The sequence below is a fragment of the Vicia villosa genome, linkage group LG6, assembly GCF_029867415.1.
Source record: "Vicia villosa cultivar HV-30 ecotype Madison, WI linkage group LG6, Vvil1.0, whole genome shotgun sequence".
Lineage (NCBI taxonomy): Eukaryota > Viridiplantae > Streptophyta > Magnoliopsida > Fabales > Fabaceae > Vicia > Vicia villosa.
The window spans coordinates 147,729,515-147,753,972 of NC_081185.1; the positions used below are offsets into that span (position 1 = coordinate 147,729,515).

The 24,458-nt window shown below is 37.3% G+C and overlaps 3 protein-coding genes and 1 non-coding gene across 4 annotated transcripts; 2 read left to right on the forward strand and 2 right to left on the reverse strand.

Moving 5' to 3' along the window:
• The first annotated feature begins 5,700 nt into the window (after positions 1 to 5,700).
• LOC131612689 (protein EMSY-LIKE 3-like) lies at positions 5,701 to 7,077 on the forward strand. Its single transcript, XM_058884452.1, has 6 exons — positions 5,701 to 5,768; positions 5,947 to 6,072; positions 6,243 to 6,311; positions 6,511 to 6,601; positions 6,776 to 6,883; positions 6,972 to 7,077. The coding sequence occupies exons 1-6, from the start codon at positions 5,754 to 5,756 to the stop codon at positions 6,977 to 6,979; spliced, it is 417 nt and encodes a 138-aa protein (XP_058740435.1). The 5' UTR covers positions 5,701 to 5,753; the 3' UTR covers positions 6,980 to 7,077.
• Positions 7,078 to 18,116: 11,039 nt separating this feature from the next.
• LOC131614953 (uncharacterized) lies at positions 18,117 to 19,016 on the reverse strand. The gene has a single exon (XM_058886483.1). It carries the CDS (start codon positions 19,014 to 19,016, stop codon positions 18,117 to 18,119), a length of 900 nt encoding a protein of 299 aa, XP_058742466.1.
• Positions 19,017 to 19,115: 99 nt separating this feature from the next.
• Positions 19,116 to 20,489, reverse strand: LOC131614954 (uncharacterized). The gene has a single exon (XM_058886484.1). The coding sequence runs from the start codon at positions 20,487 to 20,489 to the stop codon at positions 19,116 to 19,118; it is 1,374 nt and encodes a 457-aa protein (XP_058742467.1).
• LOC131615395 (small nucleolar RNA R71) lies at positions 19,864 to 19,970 on the forward strand. The gene has a single exon (XR_009287812.1). It is a non-coding gene; the product is annotated as a small nucleolar RNA R71 (small nucleolar RNA).
• Positions 20,490 to 24,458: the final 3,969 nt, after the last annotated feature.

Genomic DNA, 24,458 nt, shown 5'->3' on the forward strand with positions numbered 1-24,458 from the left:
TATCAGTGTCAGGCTTGGTTGGTGTTTGTCGAGGAAAATAACCCCAACTTGCCAGAACTCTACGTTGGCGCATTCAGACGGGATATTTTCTCAGGAGGCGACCAGTGGAGTGTAATCGTGAAAAAGACCAACTGGCCCCTTCTAGTCTCAGGATTCGTGGGACCTGTCTTCTTTTTTCTTTTCTCCTTCCCGACGGGACGTCGATGGGTCTTCGGATTTCAAGGACTTCGCACTCTCCTGGTGCTTAGAGTCGTGAGCAATGTTGATCAGAACTAGAAGGTGGGTCAGCAACTTCGAGCACAATGTAGGTGATGAGGAAGAGGGGGTGTACCAGCAAGGTACTCTGACGACCAAGTAAGATCACATATACGTTTGAATGTTTCTAGGGTTTGAAAATGTGTTACCTAACCCTCTCAAATCAGAGGGTTTTATATTGCCCCCGGCGCTTGGCCATTTGTCCATGTTTTGGACTGGATCGTGAATCTCGGCCCAAAACACGTTACTGCCAAGATTCTATAAGTATGTTTAGGAATCCTATGAGGTTGCCCGTAACTAGTCGTTGGGCGGGCAGAGGCGAACTTCTGAGTGGTAGAGGCATGGTTTTAAATTGCGGTCCGCAACCGCAATTACACCCGCAATATTGCGGATGCGGTTGCCTCCGCAACCGCATCGGACCGCAATTGCGGTGTGATTTTAAAGTCTCGCTTCCGGATGTATTAGGAACCCCATCGGACAATTTTAATCATGTTTTTTTAAATATTTTCATCAAAAATCAATATATTAGAAGTTTAAAACTCAATTTACTTCTTATATAATAAAAAAACATATCATTAAGTGTTTTTCAATATAATATTTCAAACACTTCCTTTTAAAAATTCACGCCGCAACGGCCGCAATGCGCATCGCAACAAGCGCAATGACCGCAATCGCAACATCCGCAACCGCAACCGCATCCGCAGTCGCAACCGCAATTTAAAACCATGGGTAGAGGTATCAGCGAGTATAAGCGAATTTCTGGGCGGTAGAGGTACCCAGCATGCAAAGTCATTTGTCCCCGAGAGGGGAGCGAAACAGATGTCATACTGGTGGTACAGATGAAGGTTTGGCAAGGCTATTGGACCGTTTTGACTACATAAGTGGATTGGACCATGATTAGCCATTGGGACTGTCCGAAACTATAAAAAACATAGATGAATTTAATTTAGGTTCACATAATCTAAATATTGTTTATATGATGATAAACTAATTATAATCATTATATTCTTAAAAATATTTAAATCTATTTAAATTATCTTAAGTATTACCTTTTTTATTAGCCACAAACAATGCCAAATGGAGTAAGCGATTATTTTTCTATTGATTTTTGCGCCTTTTTTTTTCCCACAAGAAGAGAAAGTGTGTATTTCACCGCGAAAAATTAGTTATTGTGGTAACCGTTGGTTCATTATACAACTACTACTATTTAAGTGTTACGCGCGTCTTCCTAAAACCCATTCTCTTCAAAATCAAAAACCCTTCACTCCTCATTCTTCTTTTGCAACACTCAATCACCACTTCAGACCCTATCATTCCGGCATGGCGGCGCGTGGGTTTTCACTCTTGGATCTTCACTTTCCTCCTGACATCGGTAATTCGATCATTTCTGTTACTGCTTCTGATCATTCATGCATGGCGGCGCGTGTGCTTCCGATCATTCTTTCTTGATTTCAAACAACAATGAAACTACGTTTTCTTTTCTTTTCTTTCAATCTTTTCTTTCCTCACTCATGTTCTTCATCTTTATCGATATTGATTTCAGATTCTGAGCTCGATGAAAGCAGCATCACAGACTCCGATGTTGTACATGAGATTGACAATTACATTCATCGAGCTGAGGTGCAGGCATACGCTACCGTCTTGCGTGCTTTCATATACAAAACCGACGATCTCGATCAGGTATATGTATATATAGTATATAATAACTTTTTCATATGTGTTAATAACTTTTGTTTATTATGATATTTATCAGGATAAGCAAAATTTGATAATTAGTCTCATGAATGAACTCAAGATTTCAAACGATGATCACAACGAGGTTCTTGCTGAGATTAAAGATGATGAAATGATCCATCTCATTAGGTATATTGTAATAGTTTGTAAATATTGTAATAGAAAAAGGTCTAATTTGGTTCTTACAGTATTTGTGTTCTGATGTTAACTTGATGAAAAATGTTAACAGGGAGTGGAAATCTTTTGACAAATTTTCACCTGAAAGGAGCATCAAATCACCCTTTCCGACAGTTTCAGCTTCCGAACAGGTAATCAACATTGTCTTGTGAATATGATCATGTATTGTATACAATATATTAAATAGCGTTGCATTCGTGGTTGTAATGTGTCGCGATTCTTGATATTGTATGTAATTGCTAACAGATGATTTAGAATCCTTAAGCTAAAAGCCTGTAGTAGCATGACTACAATTCAATTCTTTATATTGGAGAAATGCAAAGGAGAAACATGTACTGATGATTTGATTTTTTTTTTGCTTTCAGGATCAACCATTATCCAGTTTGTCTTCAGTGAAATCTGTGCAGGATCCTTCTGTGGAACCTGCGAAAGCAGCATCTTTAGATCCACTGATTGGGAAGAAAGTTTCTACTAAATGGTCAGCTGACGGCCCTTTTATTGATGGTGACATAACTGAATATGACCCTGTCAAGGTAATTTTATCTACAAGTAGTTAATAGCTGTTAAGATTCTTAATCAGATTGATATGTTTAGCATTTTCACATGTAAAATCATTTTTCTGGGGTTTTATAATGGTTACAGAGACTGACAAATATGCAACATTAATTTAAGTGTCTATTTAGATGGACTGTGTTTTTTATGTGATACCCTTAATTGAAATCATTTTTGACGTTTTTAAAATTTGGTCAAAATCTGAATTTTCATTGCAGGGCATGTATAAAGTGATCTATGCTGCTAATACACCAATAGAGTTTTCCAAATGGGTTGATCTGAAAAAGGTATTTCCATATTTTGTTACATTGAATGAAGCAGCAACAAACAAATATGACTGGTGAATATTCCAGTCCATCGAGTAAAATGTAGTTTTAAGTCCCTTTGCGTTTCATGACGATAAACTACTATTGTTAGGCGCTAGTCCTGAGTTTATATAATGAATAAAGATCAAGTAGATTTTGTAGTACAGTAGTTTAAAAATGATGAGTATCCTTTTTATATTTATATTATACTGTAATGAATGCCAACAGATCTTACCGGAGGATATAGACTGGGAAGGGTTTGATCAGGTACCAAGTACTGTCGAAGAAAATGGACAAGACAGCGACAATGATAATGCAGGTTTGGGAATCAGGAGAATAAGTTTTAAAGCTCATTGCTAGTATAACTTAATATTATTCATACTTGTATATATTTGATTGAATGTGCAGAAGAAAAAGATCAGCAGGCACATGATAATGGAAATTCAAGCCTTTCGGATACATTTGATGGAAACAATGGTATATTACAACTACTAGTATTTCCTTTTTTTACTTTTACCTCTTTCAGTATCATGTTAACAAAAAAAATTTAACTAATGTTATTAATAGAAAGAAAAAATTACTAACTCTATGAAAATCATTCATTCAATGCGACATTTTTATGCCTCTTTATTTCTGGTCAAACTATAGAAGGAAATTAGAATATTGATTGTGTTCTTAATTTTAGTTGACAGCTTAATTTTGATCAATTATATATCAATAGAACTATGTTAAGGGTAAAGGTAGTTTAAGCATTATAAAGTGATATTAAGTATAGTTTTTTTTCTTTTCTGAACAGAAAAGGTGAAGAAGTCTGTAAAAAAGATTACAATGTGTACTCAAACTCAAACGAGACCAGCAAAGCCCAAAAGTAAAAGTAAAGCAAAAAATTCAAGAGTGAAAAAAAGTGAGTATACTGTTATCTAAGTTGTATGGACTGATAATTTCAGTTGTTAACATTTTATTGTTTGTGTGTCTCTCAAACAAATCAACTATAGTAGTAGTATGATTGTAAATATATACTAATGCATGTGCCATACTTATTTTGCAGATGCATGAAGTCTGTTCTTGCACGGGAAGAAACCATCTTTAGTTCTAAGGAATTACAATTGTGAATATAGTTTACATAGACAAGTTATGTTTTTTTTTTCTATGTTGTTCTGTTAAGTGCAATTGCTTTAATTAGTTTTCCTTCAAGCTTTCTTTCTGTATACATTTGTAATCTCTTGAATCAGCTGTCACATGTTGGTAATCTCTTGGATCTTTAATTCACCGTGTCTTAAACTCTCATTTGAAATTGCCACGGCCACATACATTTTTATGGACTGAGGAAGGAGAAATTAATGAGTCTTGCAATGGAAAACAATCCAAAATGAAGTAAAATATGATTCAGTATTAAGCTCCAACCTCATGATGTGGAGGAGAACCCAAGTTTACGCTAGAAGAATACTACTATCTGCACCAATGTTGCCATAAGACCACTAGTACGATTTCCTCTACTAATTAGAATTTTGAGTTTTGTGATGAAAAGCATCCACATTAACCTTAAAAGGGCTTGAGCCTAAATTCTTTACTTTGGGCATTTTTTCCAGAACTCAAGAGATCTAAGCATCTCATTGTCAGTAATATGAACTTGATGTTGAACTTTGGTCCAAAAGTTATAGCACAACTCTAAATTGTTTGAAAAAACTCCTTCTTTTTTTTTTTTTAACAAGAAATTATACACCAATTGCAAACTCAATTCTCTTTTTTTTTTTTGGTTTAGTTTTTTCCTTTCTTCCACTTCAAACTCTCAAACATAAACATAGCTTAAGGTAGAGAAAGAAGAAGAGTTAGATGGTCACATAGAAATGTCAAATTGGTCGGCCCAACTGAGTCTATTTTAGTCCGGTAACCATATAAATAAATTGAAACGAGTCAGTCTAATTACTTAATGGACTATTAAAAATGAGACGGATTTAATCTGATTACTTAATGGACTACTAAACATGAAAACAATTTAATTTCTAATAAGTCATGTGACCCGATGGGTCAACCCACCTCATATTTTAATATTATAGTTTTAATTTTACCATTCTGATATTTTAAAACATTAGAATTTTTTCTAATATGTTTTAAGACATTAGTAAATTTTCATCCTTATAATATTTTAATTTAATATAATTGTTCAATATTCCAATGCTTCTTATTAGGGATTGTTTAATTTTAAGTTATAAGTTTTATGTCAGTTTTTATTTTAAATTAAATTTTAGAGTTTTATATATTTTAGTTAATTTTTTAGTGAAGTTTTAAAAGAAATTTCAAATAAAAATATATTTTAATGTATAGCACACAATTTAAAATATATAATCTTGTTGAAATAAATTTTAAACTTTAAAATAATTCTTTTAATATAAATAAAAAATGAAAAAAAAAAATATTTGATTTCTGTTCCTTTATTTCACTGTACTTAAAATTGGTTTATATTTGAATAGGTTTATATGTTTAATATTTGTCATGATATTAATGGTGGGTCAACAAGTGAAGTTCTATTTATTAGGAATCATTAGGCACTGGTGTTACAGTTGGTTACATATTCCATCCTCTGGTACTAAATAGCATTTTTCTTATATAAATATTCACTCACACCATCTGTTTGTGCTTTAGCATTCATTGTACTCTCGCTGGTACACTCCATAACTGTTCCCCGAGCCGCTTCTAATCTATTGCGCTGCCGTCTGCCGCCGGAATTTGATGTCTTCCCAACAGGTAATCAACACTGTCCTGTGAATGTGATCATGCATACAAATCTAATAAATACAGTTGCGGTCGCGGTTGCATATTGTAGAGATTTATGAACTTATGATCAAATGTGGCGTCAATTGTATGTAGTTGTTGATTTTGATATTTGTTTTTTTCACTGCTACCGATTTTGGTTCCCATGCAGAATCCTTCTATGGAACCTGCAAAAACATCATCCGTAGATCCACTGATTGGGAAGCAAGTTTCTACTAGATGGTCCCCTGGCGGCCCTTTTATTGATGGTGACATAATTGAATATGACCCTGCCAATGTAATTTTATATAGCTGTTAAGATCCTTAATCAGATTCATATGTTTTAACATTAATTATTATTTTTTTGTCAATTTAGATGGACTGTGTTTTTTAATGTCTATACCTTAAATTAAAATCATGTGTAACTTTTTTAAAATTTGGTCAAAATCTGAATTTTATTCTTTGCAGGGCATGTATAAAGTGATCTATGCTGCTAATACACCGAAAGAGTTTTCCTGTTGGGTTGATATGAAAAAGGTATTTCCATTTTTGTTACATTCAATGAAGCAGCAGCAAACAAATTTGACTAGTGAATATTGCAGTTTTAAGTCCATTTGCATCTCACGATGATAAACTACTATTGCTAGGCTCTAGTCCTGAGTTTATGTAATGAACAATGATCAAGTAGATTTTGATGAATATCTTTTTATATTTGTTCCAAAATGAATGCCAACAGATCTTACCGGAGGATATAGATTGGGAAGGGTTTGATCAGGTACCAAGTACTGTCGAACAAAATGGACAAGACAGCGACGATGATAATGCAGGTTTGGGAATTTATCAACTCCATGAATAATATTCATTCAATGCAACATTTTTACTCCTCTTTATTTGAGAGCTTAATCTTAATCAATTGTAAGTGAATAGAACTATGTTAAGGGTAAAGGTAGTTTAAGCATTATAAAGTGATATTAAGTATACTTTTCTTCTTTTCTGAACAGAAAAGGTGAATAAGTCTGTAAAGAAGATTACAGTTTGTACTCAAACTCAAATGAGACCAGCAAAGCCCAAAAGTAAAAGTAAATCAAAAACTTCAAGAGTGAAAAAAAGTGAGCATACTGTTATCTAAGTTGTATGGATGGGCTGATAATATGATAGTAATCACATAATAATGCATGTGTCTTATTTATTTTACAGGTGCATGAAGTCTGTACTTGCATGGGAAATTAACTGAGGAAGAATGAATGTACTGAAACTTAGGGAAAGAAATCATCTTTAGTTTTTTAGAATAATTCTGTTAAGTGCAATTGCTTTAACCGATTTTCCTTTAAGCTTTCTGTATACATTTGTATTCTTTTGGATCAGCTGTTGTATGTTAGTAATCTTTTGGATCTTTAATCCATTGTGTCTTAACTGTCTTTTAATATTGCCACTGCCTCAAGCATTTTTGTGGATCGAGGAAAAAGAGATTAATGAGTTTCCAAAATGAAGTTAAATATGATTAAGGCCGGTGTGTTTTGACTTTTTTAAAAAGAGATTAATCCATTGTGGATCGAGGAAAAAGAGATTAATGAGTTTCCAAAATGAAGTCAAATATGATTAAGGGTCCGTTTGTTTTGATTTTTTTTTAAAATAATTTTTATAGAATTACATGATTTTATATACAAAAAATTTACAAAGAAAAAATTCATTTTTTAAAAGTTGAAACAAATAGACCCTAAATATATTTTAGTCTCTTGTAAAATAATGGATTCTAATTTGTGGAAATACATTGCCAAAACTTCTTTAAATTTGGTGGAATTTAGATTATGGAAGATTGGAGATGGCAATTCCCTCAGGCCATGGAGTCAGAGCTGGATAGAGAGAGGATTGATTTTAGCTGATTCTTATGTGAACATTCCTGTCGAGATGAATAATTTTAAAGTCAGCAACTTGGTAGATGCTAAGGGCGGGTGGGACTGGAATCTGATGCAATGGCTGCCAACAGTGTGAAGATGAAGGTTGCAGCCGTTTTACCTCCCATGAATGAGAATGGTAATGATCAGTTTGGCATTGCCACAGATGAAGAGGGCAATTTTACTATTAGTCAAATGTATAAGGAGCTAAACCAATTTGGAGATTTTGATGCTAGCCAAACTTGGATTAAAATTTGGAGTTTGAATTGGTCCCGGAAATAGTTAGGAGTTTTGTTTGGATTCTTAATCATAACTGTTTGCTTACCAATAACTGAATTAGTATCTCAGGTTTTGGTGGAGATGGTTGCCCTCTGTGTGGTGCCATTTTGGAGACTTCCTTGCATGCCTTAAGAGATTGCAGAGTTGTGAAAAGATTGTGGGAGAATATAGTTCCTCATGATATCAAGTTTTTTTCATACAGGTTGACAAGATTGGCTAGATTTCAACATCCATAGCAACCTTCGTGTTGATGCAGACTGGTGTAATGTGTGGGCCATTAGCTGCCATTCTTTGTGGCTTTGGAGAAATAAGGAGGTGCATGATAATAGCTATTCGCGGCTTGCCAATGCGAGAGAGCTCATAGAGGACAGAGTTCACCATTACAAGAAAGCTATGGTGGTTAATAATAAGATTATGGAGATTAGCATGGAAGTGAAACTCGTGAAGTGGATCTTCCCTAGGCATTCCTTTGCGAAACTTAATGTAGATGGTGTCCATGACAGAAGTGGCATGTTGATCGCGACAATGGGGTATGTCTGTGATTATGACTGCAAGTGCACAGTCTATCGCGTAGTTTTAAAAGATATCGAACCCACAGGGACTAAGAATCGACCTAATGTAGTTAATCGCTACTACGTAAATCTAAGACTAATATTTGATTGATTATTGATCAGACGGGAATTAAAAAGAAATATTATTAAATTAAATCTAGGATAATAATATCGGTATGCAATGGTCGGACTTCGGGGATCTAGTAAGCCATCGATGCGGATCGTAATTTAAAATCACTTTTCTATAGAAATTATTAGTTTAAAAACCCTCTTCTCACACTCTCGTGTGTATTGATTATGATTTCACTATTAAACCTAAGCGAGCGCTCTCGCTGTATCAATTAAAGTTCAAAGTGATTTTTGAAAACCAATGAAAACTAATTACCCTTAAAGTGCTCTCGCTGTATTTAAGGTTAATGCCTAATTTCTAAGGTCCAGTTAAAATCTCAAACTCTCGTTTTTATTGATCCTAACTTCTATTGTTTTTAACTCTCGTTACAAAACAGTTTAATTAAGCGTATAGAAATATTAGCCAGACAAATAAATTCAATTAATAAACTACATCGACAGTGTTACTCGACTCCCTCGGTTATGTGACCTTACATACCAATAAAAGGTATTTAGCCGGACATTGTTTTAATAAACGGAACAGGATAGATATAGCATGTAAATAATGATCCAGGCATAATTCTATAAACTAACATAAACTGACAATGATAATTAAATGCAAATAAATAAACCTGAATTAATATAGCAAACTGAATTTGAAACAGAGCAGCACTGGTTCTTGAATCCGGTACTGAAATTGAGTTCTGAAAATTAAATTCGACGCTAAAACTAAAACTAAATCTGAGGCTGATAAAGAAAACTAAATCGCAATAGAGTTTCCGGTGTGGAAATCTATTGCCGGGAGCGGGTAGGAAATAAGAACAGAATCTGGAAATTGCAGAAGAAATACTTGACGGCAGTAGGGTAAAAATTGCGTAACCCTCTCAATGATTCTTAAGGGGTATTTATAGAGTTGCAGATTCTTGGGTTTGATCACGTTCCGTAGCTGTTGCTGTTCTTTCGGAGGAGAAAATGGAGGAGAGTTGGAAAGTTGCGTCTTCTGGGCCTGGGTGTGTGACTAACGTCACACACCAATATTAAGGGGGTGCCGAACGGCGGAGAGGGGGGTGCGCCGGCCGGCGTGGAACTCAGGGTGCCCCACGTCACGTGCAACTCACTCTTGCGCATATGGGCTTCTTGCTTCAGCATTGCTTTGGGCCTCTTTCCTTCTTCTATTTGCACCTCCTTATTTAAATATCCTTTTAAGCAATTTCTCTTCCATTTTAAGTCTTTTTTCCGACTATTTCTTTTGCGAGCTCCGATTAAATAAATTCCTGAAAACAAATAGAAATACCGGTATAATACAAAATAAAATAATAAAACCGAAATAAAATAGAATAATAATGAATGTAAATTAAGCTAAATATACGACACATTTTCGTGTTATCACATGTCGGGTTGTGGCAGTATTGTTAGGGATGATCAGGGGCTTTGGCTTGGAGGTTTTTTTAAATGCATAGGTGTTTGTAGCCCTTTAATGGAAGAAATGTGGAGCATTTACATTGGCCTTAAATTGGTTGAAGAGCTTGATTTTAGGAGGGTAGAAATTGAGACGGATTCATGCAAGGCAGTGGAGTGTATCCTTAGAGGGAGTAAGAAGAATATGCTTGCGGGAGTTTGATATCCCAAATCATCAATATGATGAATAGATTTGATATCGTGGATATTCACCATAATTATAAGGAGACTAATAATTGTGCTAATTTACTTGCTCGTGAGGGTAAAAAGTTGCAGGGAGATACTATCTTTTATAGTGAGTTACCTCCTTGGTTGATTCACCTAGTGGAGAACGATAGTCGTGATGAGCATTTTTCTAGATATGTAGTTTTGTTTCTTTGGGCTTCGACCCTTCTTATTACCAACAAAAAAAAGAAGAGGAAGAGTATTAGTAGTGAAAATCATTTTAATCATTAATAAAGGGAATGATTTAATTTAGTCCTTAAAAAAAATGTAATTTGTAGTCTCTAGAAATAATAAAATAGAAGAGGATGACTATTAGTAGTGAGAACCATTTTAGTCTTTAAAAAAAGGGTGATATTTAATTTAATACTTAAAAAAAATAAATGTAATTTTTAGTCCGTGAAAAAATATTGAAAAATAATGTTAATAGATAAAATAAAATGAGAAACACCAATCACATTGAATAAAATGATTAAGCGCCAACCTCATGATGTGGAGGAGAGTCCAATGTTTCCACTTGAAGGATACTACTTACTATCTGCACCAATGTTGCCATAAAACCACTAGTACTTTTCCCTCTATTAATAAATTTTGAGTTTTGTGAACAAATGCATCCACATTTACCTTAAAAAGGGTTTGAGCCTCAATTCTTTAAGGCAATATCTTAATCCACCTCTTGATACTCTTAGATATGTGACGCAATTACACTAACACGTCCTGCTTCCGAGGATACAAATTAGGAAGTACCATTTTTTATTTAGAATTTGCTCTTTTTTGGAGCTACATGAAGTAGTATAAAATGGTAAACATTGAGAAAATGCAAATTAATTCAGTTTAGAGAAGCTTCCGTAGATATACCTTCGAAACATTTTAAAAACATAATGTTCAGTAGATGTACCTACGGAACCTTATGCTATATTTTAAACCAACTATGTTTCACTCTAAAACTACAATTTTTTTGTGCTACAGAATAATACATCAAAATATAGTACATCAAAATAGTGATATGTCTACTCAATGTTATATAGTACATCAAAATAATACACTATATACATCATCCAAATAGTCAAATGTCATATACATAATCAAAAATAATGCATCAATGTAATCAAAATACAAATATCAAAATAATCAGCATGGTCACTACTGTGTGTGCCAGACAACATCTGCATCCTCTCATCTGCCTATAGCGCCTCCTCTGCGTCTACCACATCCTCTTCCGACTCCTTTGCCTCTACCGTCTATTATCTCACCCGTTCCGCCGCGATGTATGCGGTACACCAGTGCCCCATATGCCACCTTCATAATGCCATCCAGTATGCGGTACACCAGTGCCCCATATGCCACCTTCATAATGTCATCCATTATCTGCATTATTTTGATTATCTTCCACGTTCTCACCAGGAGCAGGTGCGTCGAGATCATAAATCCAGTTGTCTCTACGGTCTATCCTAGTGATCTCGATATTTGGCAGTATAACACTACGAATTTCCCTGTTTCGCACCATGAGGTTATACCTTCCGTCTGGTCTTGATTTGATAAGGCGACCAGCTCTGCAGTTATTGATATCCATAAAAACGGGCGGTAAAGAAGGTAAATTTTCGAGCCTATCATTCAGGTCGAGGGCTCGAGCTATACCAGTGACAACCCATCCTACACAGAATGGTGTGTTTCCTTCTCTTGATACGAGAGCTTGAATGTGAGACATAAGGAAAGTGCTGGCATTGATCCTACGATTGAAGAAGGCACAATAAAAGAAGTATAACTCCTTACTATTGACTTTGTTGATGTTGGTTCTTCCAAAGATGGTATTTGCTAAAATGCGGTGGAAGTAATGCATAACCGGGTTATGAATTTGCGAAGAGAAGCACATGTCGGGAGCGACATTATCACTACCGGATATTCGACGCCATGTTTCATTTGAGGCTCCTTGACATTCAAGCTCGGGCGGAATTCTATATTTGGCTCCTTCAACACGTGGGAACCGAAAAAGAGCAATAATGCTTGCTTGATTCATGGTGTATTCTCGGTTGAATAGTCGGAAGGTAGCGGTTCTGATAAGATTGTGAGAAGCGTCGGTGGGTGTGTTGTAAATTTAAGAACTTAGGAATTCCAAGGTTAACGCCTTGTATGTGGGGTAGTCGAGTGTGCTCACGAATGATAAACCTGTTTGTTGGAGTAATATTTGCACACCGGTTTCGTACAGCCCCAAACTTCGCAAGCTATCCATATGGGCGAACCTTGATGCTTCCACCCCTCTCTGAGCGAAACGTCGGTATCGATTTTGTTGAATTTCTCCCGCTTCTCCAATTCGGAAAATAACACCGGGGAACTCTTCTTCGTTTTGGTTGTTGAGGTTAGTCATAATAAATTTTCTGCTGGAAGTGTGAAAGAAATTGTAGAAGAAATAGCAGAAAAATACTTGTGGTTTATGGTTCTGTTTGTGGCAGTGGTACAATATATATAGCAGAGAATGAATGAGTAGATTGAATGAGTGTTGAATGGAATTAAGGTGAGGTTTGAATTGAAGTTGAAAAATGGGAATTAATTCAGCACTGAGAAGTTTGAAATAGCAGAGAAACTGGTTGCTTCTAGCTTGGAACGAACAAATGCACCTCCTATGCATTTAAAGAAGGCGCCGAACGGAAGGAGGGAGGTCACGCCGACCGGCGTGGGGCCCATTCTGGAAGACGGCAGGCATGCTTGTACATGCATGTGCGTTTGTTTGCATGTCTGTGTGTTGCGCAGAGATTCCAAAAGCTTTTGACCAGAATGCATGCATTCTTAGTGGACCAACATTATTTTGGTAAAAATATCTTTGACTAGTAGTCAAAGTATTTAATTGGGTGCATATAAAGTTCTCAGTAGCAGATAATAGCTCTATCCTATACCAGTTGAATTCAAAGCAGTGCAGTAGTATAGGTAGCAGACAGAAAATGCATGTTGTGCCTAACAGATAAAGCTAATAGCAGTGCAATTTATTTCTAATAGAGCAATCTTTAGCAGATATATTTTTAGAAACACTAATTTCTAACAATGCACACACAGTATAACTTTAGCAGAGGGAACATATAGCAGAAAAAATATAAAAATAGAATAAAGAAAATGCTGAATTTTATTAGAATCAAAAACCGAAAATTAAAATTTTGTTCTAAAAATAGAAATACTAACTAATTAAAATGCTGAAATTTGAAAAACTAAAAATTTAAAACTTCTAAAGCGGTAAATCCTAACTAAGCATTCCCTTCCCCCACACTTAAACTAGACGATGTCCTCATTGTCTAAATGTAAGAGTTAGAAATAAAAATTAGCGGTCTTCAATTAGCCACTTTTTGGAGGCGGGATGGACTGAAAGTATTGATGAAAACTGTCGAGATTTGTCGTGACCAAATCCATAAATCCGTGGAAATCTCCTCGGAGTCTCCCTAAATCGGTACGAAGTACAGCAACGTCGTTCCGAAGGGTCTCTATAGCAACAGTGTGGTCAACCATAGGCACATCCTCATCAGGTGTAGTATCAATGTCATAGTAGCCAGTCGGTGTCCTCGGATCACTTTCTTCTTCCTCGAAGTCATTCTCACCTTGTCCTTCCAAGTCATAAATCCAATTTTATTTGTTGTGAACACTTGTGAACCTAATGCAAGGTAGAGCAAAGTGATTAACCGGCTCATAGTTCACGAGAAGCTGATAAGGTGGAGACTCGTAGCTGCTAATCAGGCTCTTGTTGAAGCAAAACTCCATGTCCATGGATTTGAATCCTCCATAAGGAATCAATCTAGCAAGCGGGCCTCTCAAAGATAAAGCACGGGCGATCTTAGTAACAAGACCCCCTGCAAGGATAGGACCGATGGTATCTTGGGCCAGAGTGGCCATCCTAGCAAATATAAAGGAGACTCTCATAACCGGTCTGGCTTGGAAAACACACATCATAATGCCTAGCTCATCCTTAGTCACCGAAGTATCGCCCAAAGGTTTTCCAAGAAGTGTGAAAGCTAGAATCATCTGGGAATACCTAATGGCGGGATTGTGGATTTCTGAAGAGAGTCGTAGATCATTATGGTTTCTACCAAATATTGTACTCCAAAAGTAGTCAACAATGTTATCAGGGAAGTACTCATCATCGACTTCCATCAAGGCGTCCATGCCTGTGGGATATCCTAGTAACTCGGCCAACTTACGGGTGGTGAAGCGGTAGGTGAATCCAAACAATCTGAATGAAACTCTTCCTCTGTTAAAACCTAATCCAAGTCTAGGCTCATATCGGAGGGAACTAAGAAACTCTAAGGTCAGGTTGCGGAAAGTGGGTGTACGGGTGGTAAGGAGATCCTCCCATCCAATCTGATGAAGCATAAAATGCACACTTTCCCGGATACCTAGAACTGTCAGAGTCGCATCTTGCGAGAAAGCGGTGAGACCCATCTCACGCTGTGCCAGAATCTCATATCGTCTCTGCTGATCCTCACTCCCAAAAGTAACTACCATGTCATCAGTGAAATCCATCTCTAAAGTCAGAAAAGTGGTTAGTACCCTGGAATTTTTTATAAAATCAGAAAGAAAAGTTTTAAGTTAGTATGATTTAAAACAAAGAGTTAGTATTTTGAAGATGGAGTGCAGAAAGAAAAGAAAATTTTAATAAAACATTTTTAAAATTAAAATAACTTAACAGAAAATTAAAGTTAAAAGGCGGGTTGTCTCCCACGAAAGCGTTTTGTTTAACGTTGCAAGCTCGACGAACCGACGGTTAGTTCTACGACTCGACGATTAACTCTACGAGCTTAAGACTATCAGTGTAGTCTTTGTTTTCAACAATATGGTAATGTTTCAATCGCTTCCCGTTTACAACGAAGCTATCGCTCGATTTTCCTTTAATTTCGATAGCGCCACTCGGATATACTTTGGTAACTTCAAATGCACCAGACCATCTTAAACGAAGTTTTCCTGGGAATAGCTTAAGTCGAGAATTAAACAGTAGCACCACATCTCCTTCACTGAATTCCTTCCTTGAGATGCGTTTATCGTGCCACTTCTTTGTTCTTTCTTTGTAAATCTTAGCATTCTCGTAAGCATCAAATATAATTTCTTCCAACTCGTTGATATCCAATAGCCTTCCTTCGCCTGCGGCGGTGTAACTTAGGTTTAAGGTTTTTATTACCCAGTAGGCTTTATGCTCTAGTTCTACCGATAGATGACAAGATTTATCGTATACTAATTTGAAGGGCGTGGTTCCTATTGGTGTCTTGTAGGCAGTTCTATACGCCCACAGTGCTTCGTGTAACTTAGTTGACCAATCCTTCCTAGATGTGGCAACAGTCCTTTCAAGTATTTGCTTGATTTGTCTATTCGATACTTCGACTTGTCCACTAGTTTGTGGATGGTAAGGTGTTTCTACACAGTGTCGGACTCCATATTTCACTAAGAGTTTTTCGAAAATTCTAGATATGAAGTGGGATTCTCCGTCGCTAATGACTAATCTTGGTACACCAAATCTTGGAAAGATTATATTTTTGAATTGCCTAATAACTACTTGTGCATCGTTTGTGGGTGAGGCTACAGCTTCTATCCATTTAGATACGTAATCGACTGCGGCATGTATGTAGTTATTTCCGAAGAAAGATGGGAAAGGTCCCATAAAATTGATTCCCCACACATCAAAGATTTCTACTTCTAAAATTCCCTTTTGAGGTATTTCATCTCGTCTAGATATGTTTCCAGTGCGCTGACATTGGTCGCAGTTTCTAACAGCGATGTGGACATCGTTCCACATGTTGGGCCAAAAGAGACATGCCTGCAGAATCTTAGCGCATGTCTTTGATGTGCTTGCATGCCCACCATAGGGGGCATCATGGCAATGACGTATTATGCTTTCTATTTCTTCTTCTGGAACACATCGGCGGAATATCCCATCAGCGTCTCTCTTGAATAGAAAGGGTTCATCCCAATAGTACTGTTTAAGGTCATGGAAGAACTTCTTCTTTTGTTGATAAGTCATGTCAGGCGGAAGCACTCTCTCCGCTAGGTAGTTGACGAAATCGGCATACCATGGCAGTGTAGTCCCGGTGCTTAATGTCTTAACGGTTTGCGCTTTAGGTTGTTCCAATGCGTCGCCTTCGGATTCCAAATGTGCTATTAAGCGTTCATTAGGGAAATCATCGTTGATTGGTGTTTCTTCTGTCTTAATACCTTCCATCCTAGATAAATGGTCGGCTACAACGTTTTCGGTTCCCTTTTTATCTTTGATTTCCAAATCAAATTCTTGTAGTAGTATGATCCACCTTAATAGTCTAGGTTTTGCATCTTGTTTAGCTAGTAGATACCTAATGGCTGCATGGTCGGTGTAAACTATTATCTTTGCTCCTATCAGATAGGAACGAAACTTATCTAACGCGAAGACCACGACCAGGAGTTCCTTTTCGGTTGTGGCGTAATTCATTTGCGCAGGGTCTAAGGTCCTACTTGCGTAGTATATTGCGTGGAGTTTCTTATCTTTCCTTTGGCCTAAGACAGCTCCTACAGCATAGTCGCTTGCATCACACATAATTTCAAATGGTAAATTCCAGTCGGGTGGTTGCATTATGGGTGCGGATATCAGGGCTGTCTTTAGTACTTCAAAAGCTTCTAGACATTTATCGTAGAAGTTAAACTCAACGTATTTCATTAAGAGGCTAGTCAGAGGTTTAGAGATCTTAGAAAAGTCCTTTATGAATCTTCGATAGAAACCTGCGTGTCCTAAGAAGCTCCGTATCTCTCTAACTGTTTTTGGGGGTTGGAGATTTTCTATTACTTCGATCTTTGCTTTATCGACTTCAATTCCTCTTTCGGATACTACATTTAACCATAAAGTGACACTTTTCCCAGTTTAGGACGAGGTTAACTTGTACACATCTGTCCAATACTTTTTCTATATTTGAGAGACATCCTTCGAAATCTTCCCCGCACATAGATAGGTCGTCCATAAAGACTTCCATGATGTTGTCTATGTAATCAGCGAAAATCGACATCATGCATCTCTGAAATGTTGTAGGGGCGTTGCATAATCCGAAAGGCATTCGTCTATAAGCGAATGTTCCATAAGGACACGTGAAGGTTGTTTTCTCTTGGTCATCGGGGTGAATTGGGATTTGAAAGAATCTTGAGTAACCATCCAAGTAGAAGTAATAGGAATGTTTTGCTAAACGTTCGAGCATTTGGTCAATAAAGGGAAGAGGGAAATGTTCCTTCCTCGTGGCTTTGTTTAACTTACGATAGTCAATACACATCCTTGCTCCAGTCACCTTTCTTTCGGCTATAGATTCGCCTGACTTGTTTATGGTAACTATTATGCCTCCCTTCTTTGGTACACAATGGACCGGACTTACCCACTGACTATCGGAGATTGGATATATAATTCCAGCATTCAAAAGTTTGGTAACTTCATCTTTAACTATTGTGCTCAGGATAGGGTTAATCCTTCTTTGATGCTCCCTAGAGGTTTTGAAATCTTCTTCCAACATGATGCAATGCATACATATGGAAGGACTTATTCCTTTCAGATCAGCAATGTTATATCCTAACGCAGATGGATACTTTCTTAAAACTTGTAATAGCTTATCGGTCTCTGTGGCTCCTAACTCTACGTTGACTATTACTGGTCTTTTAAGCTCATCGTCTAGATATTCATATCTAAGAGTCTTGGGCAATGGTTTAAGGTCCAAGGCTGGTTTCTTTGGGCAAGGCATAGGGTTGGGCGTTAAAGCTAAGCATTCGCTTAAACTATCGTCTCGATATTCCGGACGCCAATTGTCATCTTCGAAAATCAGGGGCATCGGAATATTTATAACTTCAGAGTAAGATTATTCTGATAGTCCTATCTCTCTTATACATTCATCAATAACATCCACCAGATAACATGTCTCTTCTATAGTTGGGGCTTGAAGGAATTGTGTTAGAATAAACTCGGCATTCTCCTCACTTACTTCGAATGTCAACTTGCCTTTCTTTACGTCTATAATGGCTCCTGCGGTAGCTAGAAAAGGTCTTCCTAAGATTATAGGAGTATTGACGTCTTCCTTCATGTCCATAATTATGAAATCCGTAGGGATGTAGAATTGTCCAATGCGGACGGGTACATTTTCAAGAACTCTTACAGGATACTTGACAGATCGGTCTGCAAGTTGTACTGACATCTTGGTTGGTCTTAGATCTCCCATGTTTAGTTTCTCGCAAATGGACAAAGACATTAGGCTAATACTAGCTCCTAAGTCGCATAAAGCTTTGTCTATGACAAATTTTCCTATATTGCAAGGTATGGAGAAACTTCCTGGGTCTTTCAGCTTAGGTGGCATTTTATTTTGAATTATTGCACTACATTCAGCAGTGAGTGTTATGGTCTCGTTGTCTTCTAATGTCTTCTTATTCGATAGGATTTCTTTTAGGAACTTAGCATATGAGGGCATTTGGGTAATGGCTTCTGTAAACGGAATTGTGATGTTTAACTGTTTAAGAAGTTCGACATATTTCTTAAATTGCCCTATGTTTTTAGATTTCTCGAGCCTTTGAGGGTACGGGATAGGTGGTTTATAAGGTGATGGAGGTATGTATGGCGCTTCTTTCTCATCCGCCTCGCCTTCTTTGTCCTCTCTCTCTTTCGGATCACTCGGTTTATCTTTGGGTCTACTTTCCTCCTCAGTTGTCTTCCTAGGGCTTTGGAACATAGCAGGGTTTTTAAGCCTAGGGTCAGTCGGTTCATCCATCTCTCTACCACTTCACAGAATAATAGCATGAGCATGTCCCTTTGGGTTTGGTTGTGGCTGTCTTGGAAATGTCCCAGCAGGTGCGGTAGTAGGTGCTTGTTATTGTGCCACTTGAGAGATTTGTGTCTCGAGCATCTTGTTGTGAGTGGCCAACGTGTCTAGTTTAGTCGCTAACTGTTTGATTTGCTCATTAGTGTGCATGTTCTGGTTTATGAAATCCTTATTAGTCTGAGTTTGAGTGGCTATGAAATTTTCCATCATTATTTCTAAGTTAGACTTCCCAGGGACGTTAGGAGCAGCGAATGGTGCCTTTTGATATCCAGGTGGTACACTGGGTGCTTGACCAGGTGCGTACAAAGCATTATTGTTCTTGTACGAGAAATTAGGGTGATTCTTCCATCCTGGGTTATACGTGTTTGAGTAGGGGTTTCCTTGAGCATAGTTTACTGGTTCAGGGGAAACTCCTGCCAAAAGTTGGCACTCGGGGGCAGCATGTCCAGACATCCCGCATATTTCGCAATTTGGGGAAACAACAGCCACGGCGGCTACAGGTTCTATAGTGAGGTTTTCAATCTTCTGAGTTAGGGCATCGACTTTGGCGTTAACGCGGTCGAGGCTACTTATCTCGTACATCCCACTCTTCGTTGAAGATTTCTCTCCAGAAGTTTTCTCTGACCGAGCTCTCTCGCTTCCCCATTGATAATGGTTTTGAGCCATGCTTTCGATAAGTGCGTAGGCATCGGCATATTCTTTATCCATCAGTGCGCCACCTGCGGCAGCGTCAATCGTAAGTCTCGTATTGTAGAGTAGACCATTGTAGAAGGTATGGATAATTAACCATTGTTCAAAACCATGGTGTGGACAAAGTCTAAGCATGTCTTTGCATCTCTCTCGCGCTTCGAATAAAGACTCGTTGTCTTTTTGTCTAAACCCATTGATCTGGGCTCTTAGCATGGCGGTCTTACTAGGTGGAAAATAACTTGCCAGGAAGACTTTCTTAAGTTCATTCCAGGTCGTGACAGAATTGGCGGGTAAAGACTGAAGCCAAGCTCTAGCTCTATCCCTCGATGAAAAAGGAAAAAGGCGCAGTCGGATAGCTTCTAAACTGGCACCATTTGTTTTTACAGTGTCTGCGTATTGCAGGAACACTGACAAATGAAGATTAGGATCCTCCGTCGCATTTCCAGAAAATTGGTTATGTTGTACAGCTGACAACAACGATGGTTTTAGCTCGAAATTATTCGCCTCAATAGCAGGAGGAGCAATGCTATTGTGAGGTTCAGCTTGTGAAGGAATAGCGTAAGATTTGAGAGGACGCGGCTGTTCTCCCATGTTTGATTCTTCAACTGGTTCATATGTAGTAGTAGGAACAAGAGTGCAAGTACGTTGTAATCGACGTGATACAGTGATAGAACGCTCCGGTTCAGGAATTGGCAGCGCTAAGTCTTCGCTTCGAGAGCGAGTACTTGGCATGCACAAAGGGAATTAGAATAATTAAGTTTGCCTTAGTCTCTACAACGTAGCAGTTAAATACGATTATCGACTAAATTAGTCCCCGACAACGGCGCCAAAAACTTGATCGCGACCATGGGGTATGTCTGTGATTATGACTGCAAGTGCACAGTCTATCGCGTAGTTTTAAAAGATATCGAACCCACAGGGACTAAGAATCGACCTAATGTAGTTAATCGCTACTACGTAAATCTAAGGCTAATATTTGATTGATTATTGATCAGACGGGAATTAAAAAGAAATATTTTTAAATTAAATCTAGGATAATAATATCGGTATACAATGGTCGGACTTCGGGGATCTAGTAAGCCATCGATGCGGATCGTAATTTAAAATCACTTTTCTATAGAAATTATTAGTTTAAAAACCCTCCTCTCACACTCTCGTGTTTATTGATTATGATTTCACTATTAAACCTAAGCGAGCGCTCTCGCTGTATCAATTAAAGTTCAAAGTGATTTTTGAAAACCAATGAAAACTAATTACCCTTAAAGCGCTCTCGCTGTATTTAAGTTTAACGCCTAATTTCTAAGGTCCAGTTAAAATCTCAAACTCTCGTTTTTATTGATCCTAACTTCTATTGTTTTTAACTCTCGTTACAAAACAGTTTAATTAAGCGTATAGAAATATCAGCCAGACAAATAAATTCAATTAATAAACTACATCGACAGTGTTACTCGACTCCCTCGGTTATGTGACCTTACATACCAATAAAAGGTATTTAGCCGGACATTGTTTTAATAAACGGAACAGGATAGATATAGCATGTAAATAATGATCCAGGCATAATTCTATAAACTAACATAAACTGACAATGATAATTAAATGCAAATAAATAAACCTGAATTAATATAGCAAACTGAATTTGAAACAGAGCAGCACTGGTTCTTGAATCCGGTACTGAAATTGAGTTCTGAAAATTAAATTCGACGCTAAAACTAAAACTAAATCTGAGGCTGATAAAGAAAACTAAATCGCAATAGAGTTTCCGGTGTGGAAATCTATTGCCGGGAGCGGGTAGGAAATAAGAACAGAATCTGGAAATTGCAGAAGAAATACTTGACGGCAGTAGGGTAAAAATTGCGTAACCCTCTCAATGATTCTTGAGGGGTATTTATAGAGTTGCAGATTCTTGGGTTTGATCACGTTCCGTAGCTATTGCTGTTCTTTCGGAGGAGAAAATGGAGGAGAGTTGGAAAGCTGCGTCTTCTGGGCCTGGGTGTGTGACTAACGTCACACACCAATATTAAGGGGGTGCCGAACGGCAGAGAGGGGGGTGCGCCGGCCGGCGTGGAACTCAGGGTGCCCCACGTCACGTGCAACTCACTCTTGCGCATATGGGCTTCTTGCTTCAGCATTGCTTTGGGCCTCTTTCCTTCTTCTATTTGCACCTCCTTATTTAAATATCCTTTTAAGCAATTTCTCTTCCATTTTAAGTCCTTTTTCCGGCTATTTCTTTTGCGAGCTCCGATTAAATAAATTCCTGAAAACAAATAGAAATACCGGCATAATACAAAATAAAATAATAAAACCGAAATAAAATAGAATAATAATGCATGTAAATTAAGCTAAATATACGACACATTTTCGTGTTATCACATGTCGGGTTGTGGCAGTATTGTTAGGGATGATCAGGGGCTTTGGCTTGGAGGTTTTTTTAAATGCATAGGTGTTTGTAGCCCTTTAATGGAAGAAATGTGGAGCATTTACATTGGCCTTAAATTGGTTGAAGAGCTTGATTTTAGGAGGGTAGAAATTGAGACGGATTCATGCAAGGCACTGGAGTGTATCCTTAGAGGGAGTAAGAAGAATATGCTTGCGGGAGTTTGATATCCCAAATCATCAATATGATGAATAGATTTGATACCGTGGATATTCACCATAATTATAAGGAGACTAATAATTGTGCTAATTTACTTGCTCGTGAGGGTAAAAAATTGCAGGGAGATACTATCTTTTATAGTGAGTTACCTCCTTGGTTGATTCACCTAGTGGAGAACGATAGTCATGATGAGCATTTTTCTAGATATGTAATTTTGTTTCTTTGGGCTTTGACCCTTCTTATTACCAAAAAAAAAAAAGAGGAAGAGTATTAGAAGTGAAAAACATTTTAATCATTAATAAAGGGAATGATTTAATTTAGTCCTTAAAAAAAATGTAATTTGTAGTCTCTAGAAATAATAAAATAGAAGAGGATGACTATTAGTAGTGAGAACCATTTTAGTCTTTAAAAAAATGGTGATATTTAATTTAATCCTTAAAAAAAATAAATGTAATTTTTAGTCTGTGAAAAAATATTGAAAAATAATGTTAATAGATAAAATAAAATGAGAAACACCAATCACATTGAATAATTTGATTAAGCGCCAACCTCATGATGTGGAGGAGAGTCCAATGTTTCCACTTGAAGAATACTACTTACTATCTGCACCAATGTTGCCATAAAACCACTAGTACTTTTTCCTTTATTAATAAATTTTGAGTTTTGTGAACAAATGCATCCACATTTACCTTTAAAAGGGTTTGAGCCTCAATTCTTTAAGGCAATATCTTAATCCACCTCTTGATACTCTTAGATATGTGACGCAATTACACTAACACGTCCTGCTTTCGAGGATACAAATTAGGAAGTACCATTTTTTTATTTAGAATTTTCTCTTTTCTGGAGCTACATCTACAGAAGTAGTGTAAAATGGTAAACATTGGGAAAATGCAAATTAATTCAGTTTAGAGAAGCTTCCGTAGACATACCTTCGAAACATTTTAAAAACATAATGTTCCGTAGATGTACCTACGAAACCTTATGCTATATTTTAAACCAACTATGTTTCACTCTAAAACTACAATTTTTTTGTGCTACAGAATAATACATCAAAATATAGTACATCAAAATAGTGATATGTCTACTCAATGTTATACAGTACATCAAAATAATACATTATATACATCATCCAAATAGTCAAATGTCATATACATAATCAAAAAAGTGCATCAATGTAATCAAAATACAAACATCAAAATAATCAGCATGGCCACTACTGTGTGTGTCAAACAACATCTGCACCCTCTCATCTGCCTATAGCGCCTCCTCTGCGTCTACCACATCCTCTTCCGACTCCTTTGCCTCTACCGTCTATTATCTCACTCGTTCCGGCGCGATGTATGCGGTACACCAGTGCCCCATATGCACCTTCATAATGTCATCCATTATACGCCTGACACTAGTCCCCTCAAGGAAGAAACCTCCCTCAATGCATGCCCGCCCTATCTCAATTATCTAACGACAATGAGGAAACACAACCTGAGTGTGATTCCACTGAGACTGTTGCTCCTGTAATATTTCCCGATGAGCTGGTCTAGGCGGTGATCCCGATGCAGTGGGGACCATGTAGGGGTGTGATACTGTGAAAAACCACGTGATGTACTCATCGGTGCAACTCTAGTCTCTCTCTACTCGGGTCGCTCGAGCCTTTTCCGAAACCACGTGTTGTTCATAGTCAACAAAGATGTCATATATTTGCCTACGGGTCAACCCGAGAGGAGCGGAGACAGAAGGGTGGTGACATATCGTGTGACAGAAGTCAGACTACCGGATGACGCACTCTGAAAGATATGGAACCATGATGGTCGAACTGCATACTCGAAATCACTTAGCATATAATACTTCAAGAAAAATGAATCCAAGAAACCCAAATGCATTGGAAGAAGAACCTTCTTTTTCTTCTCAAGAAATACACTACCAAAATCTCATAATAGATTTTCTTCTAGAAACAATCAATCAATTATTAATATTCTAATGAATTTCTCACAACTCACACACACAAGATGAAGTTGTGGTGTTTAAGGAAGAAATGAATTTTTTTAAAAAAATCTCTACATTAGTGTTATTGTGAAAATAATGAAGATAAAATACTTTTGTATATGATAGAG

Coding starts and splice junctions, on each gene's coding strand:
- LOC131612689 (XM_058884452.1), top strand. Junction 6,073..6,242: donor TTGAATATGACCCTGCCAAT/GTAATTTTATAT, acceptor TATTCTTTGCAG/GGCATGTATAAAGTGATCTA. Junction 6,602..6,775: donor CAGCGACGATGATAATGCAG/GTTTGGGAATTT, acceptor TTTTCTGAACAG/AAAAGGTGAATAAGTCTGTA.
- LOC131614953 (XM_058886483.1), bottom strand. CDS start 19,016: ATGGATGAACCGACTGACCCTAGGCTTAAAAACCCTGCTATGTTCCAA.
- LOC131614954 (XM_058886484.1), bottom strand. CDS start 20,489: ATGCCAAGTACTCGCTCTCGAAGCGAAGACTTAGCGCTGCCAATTCCT.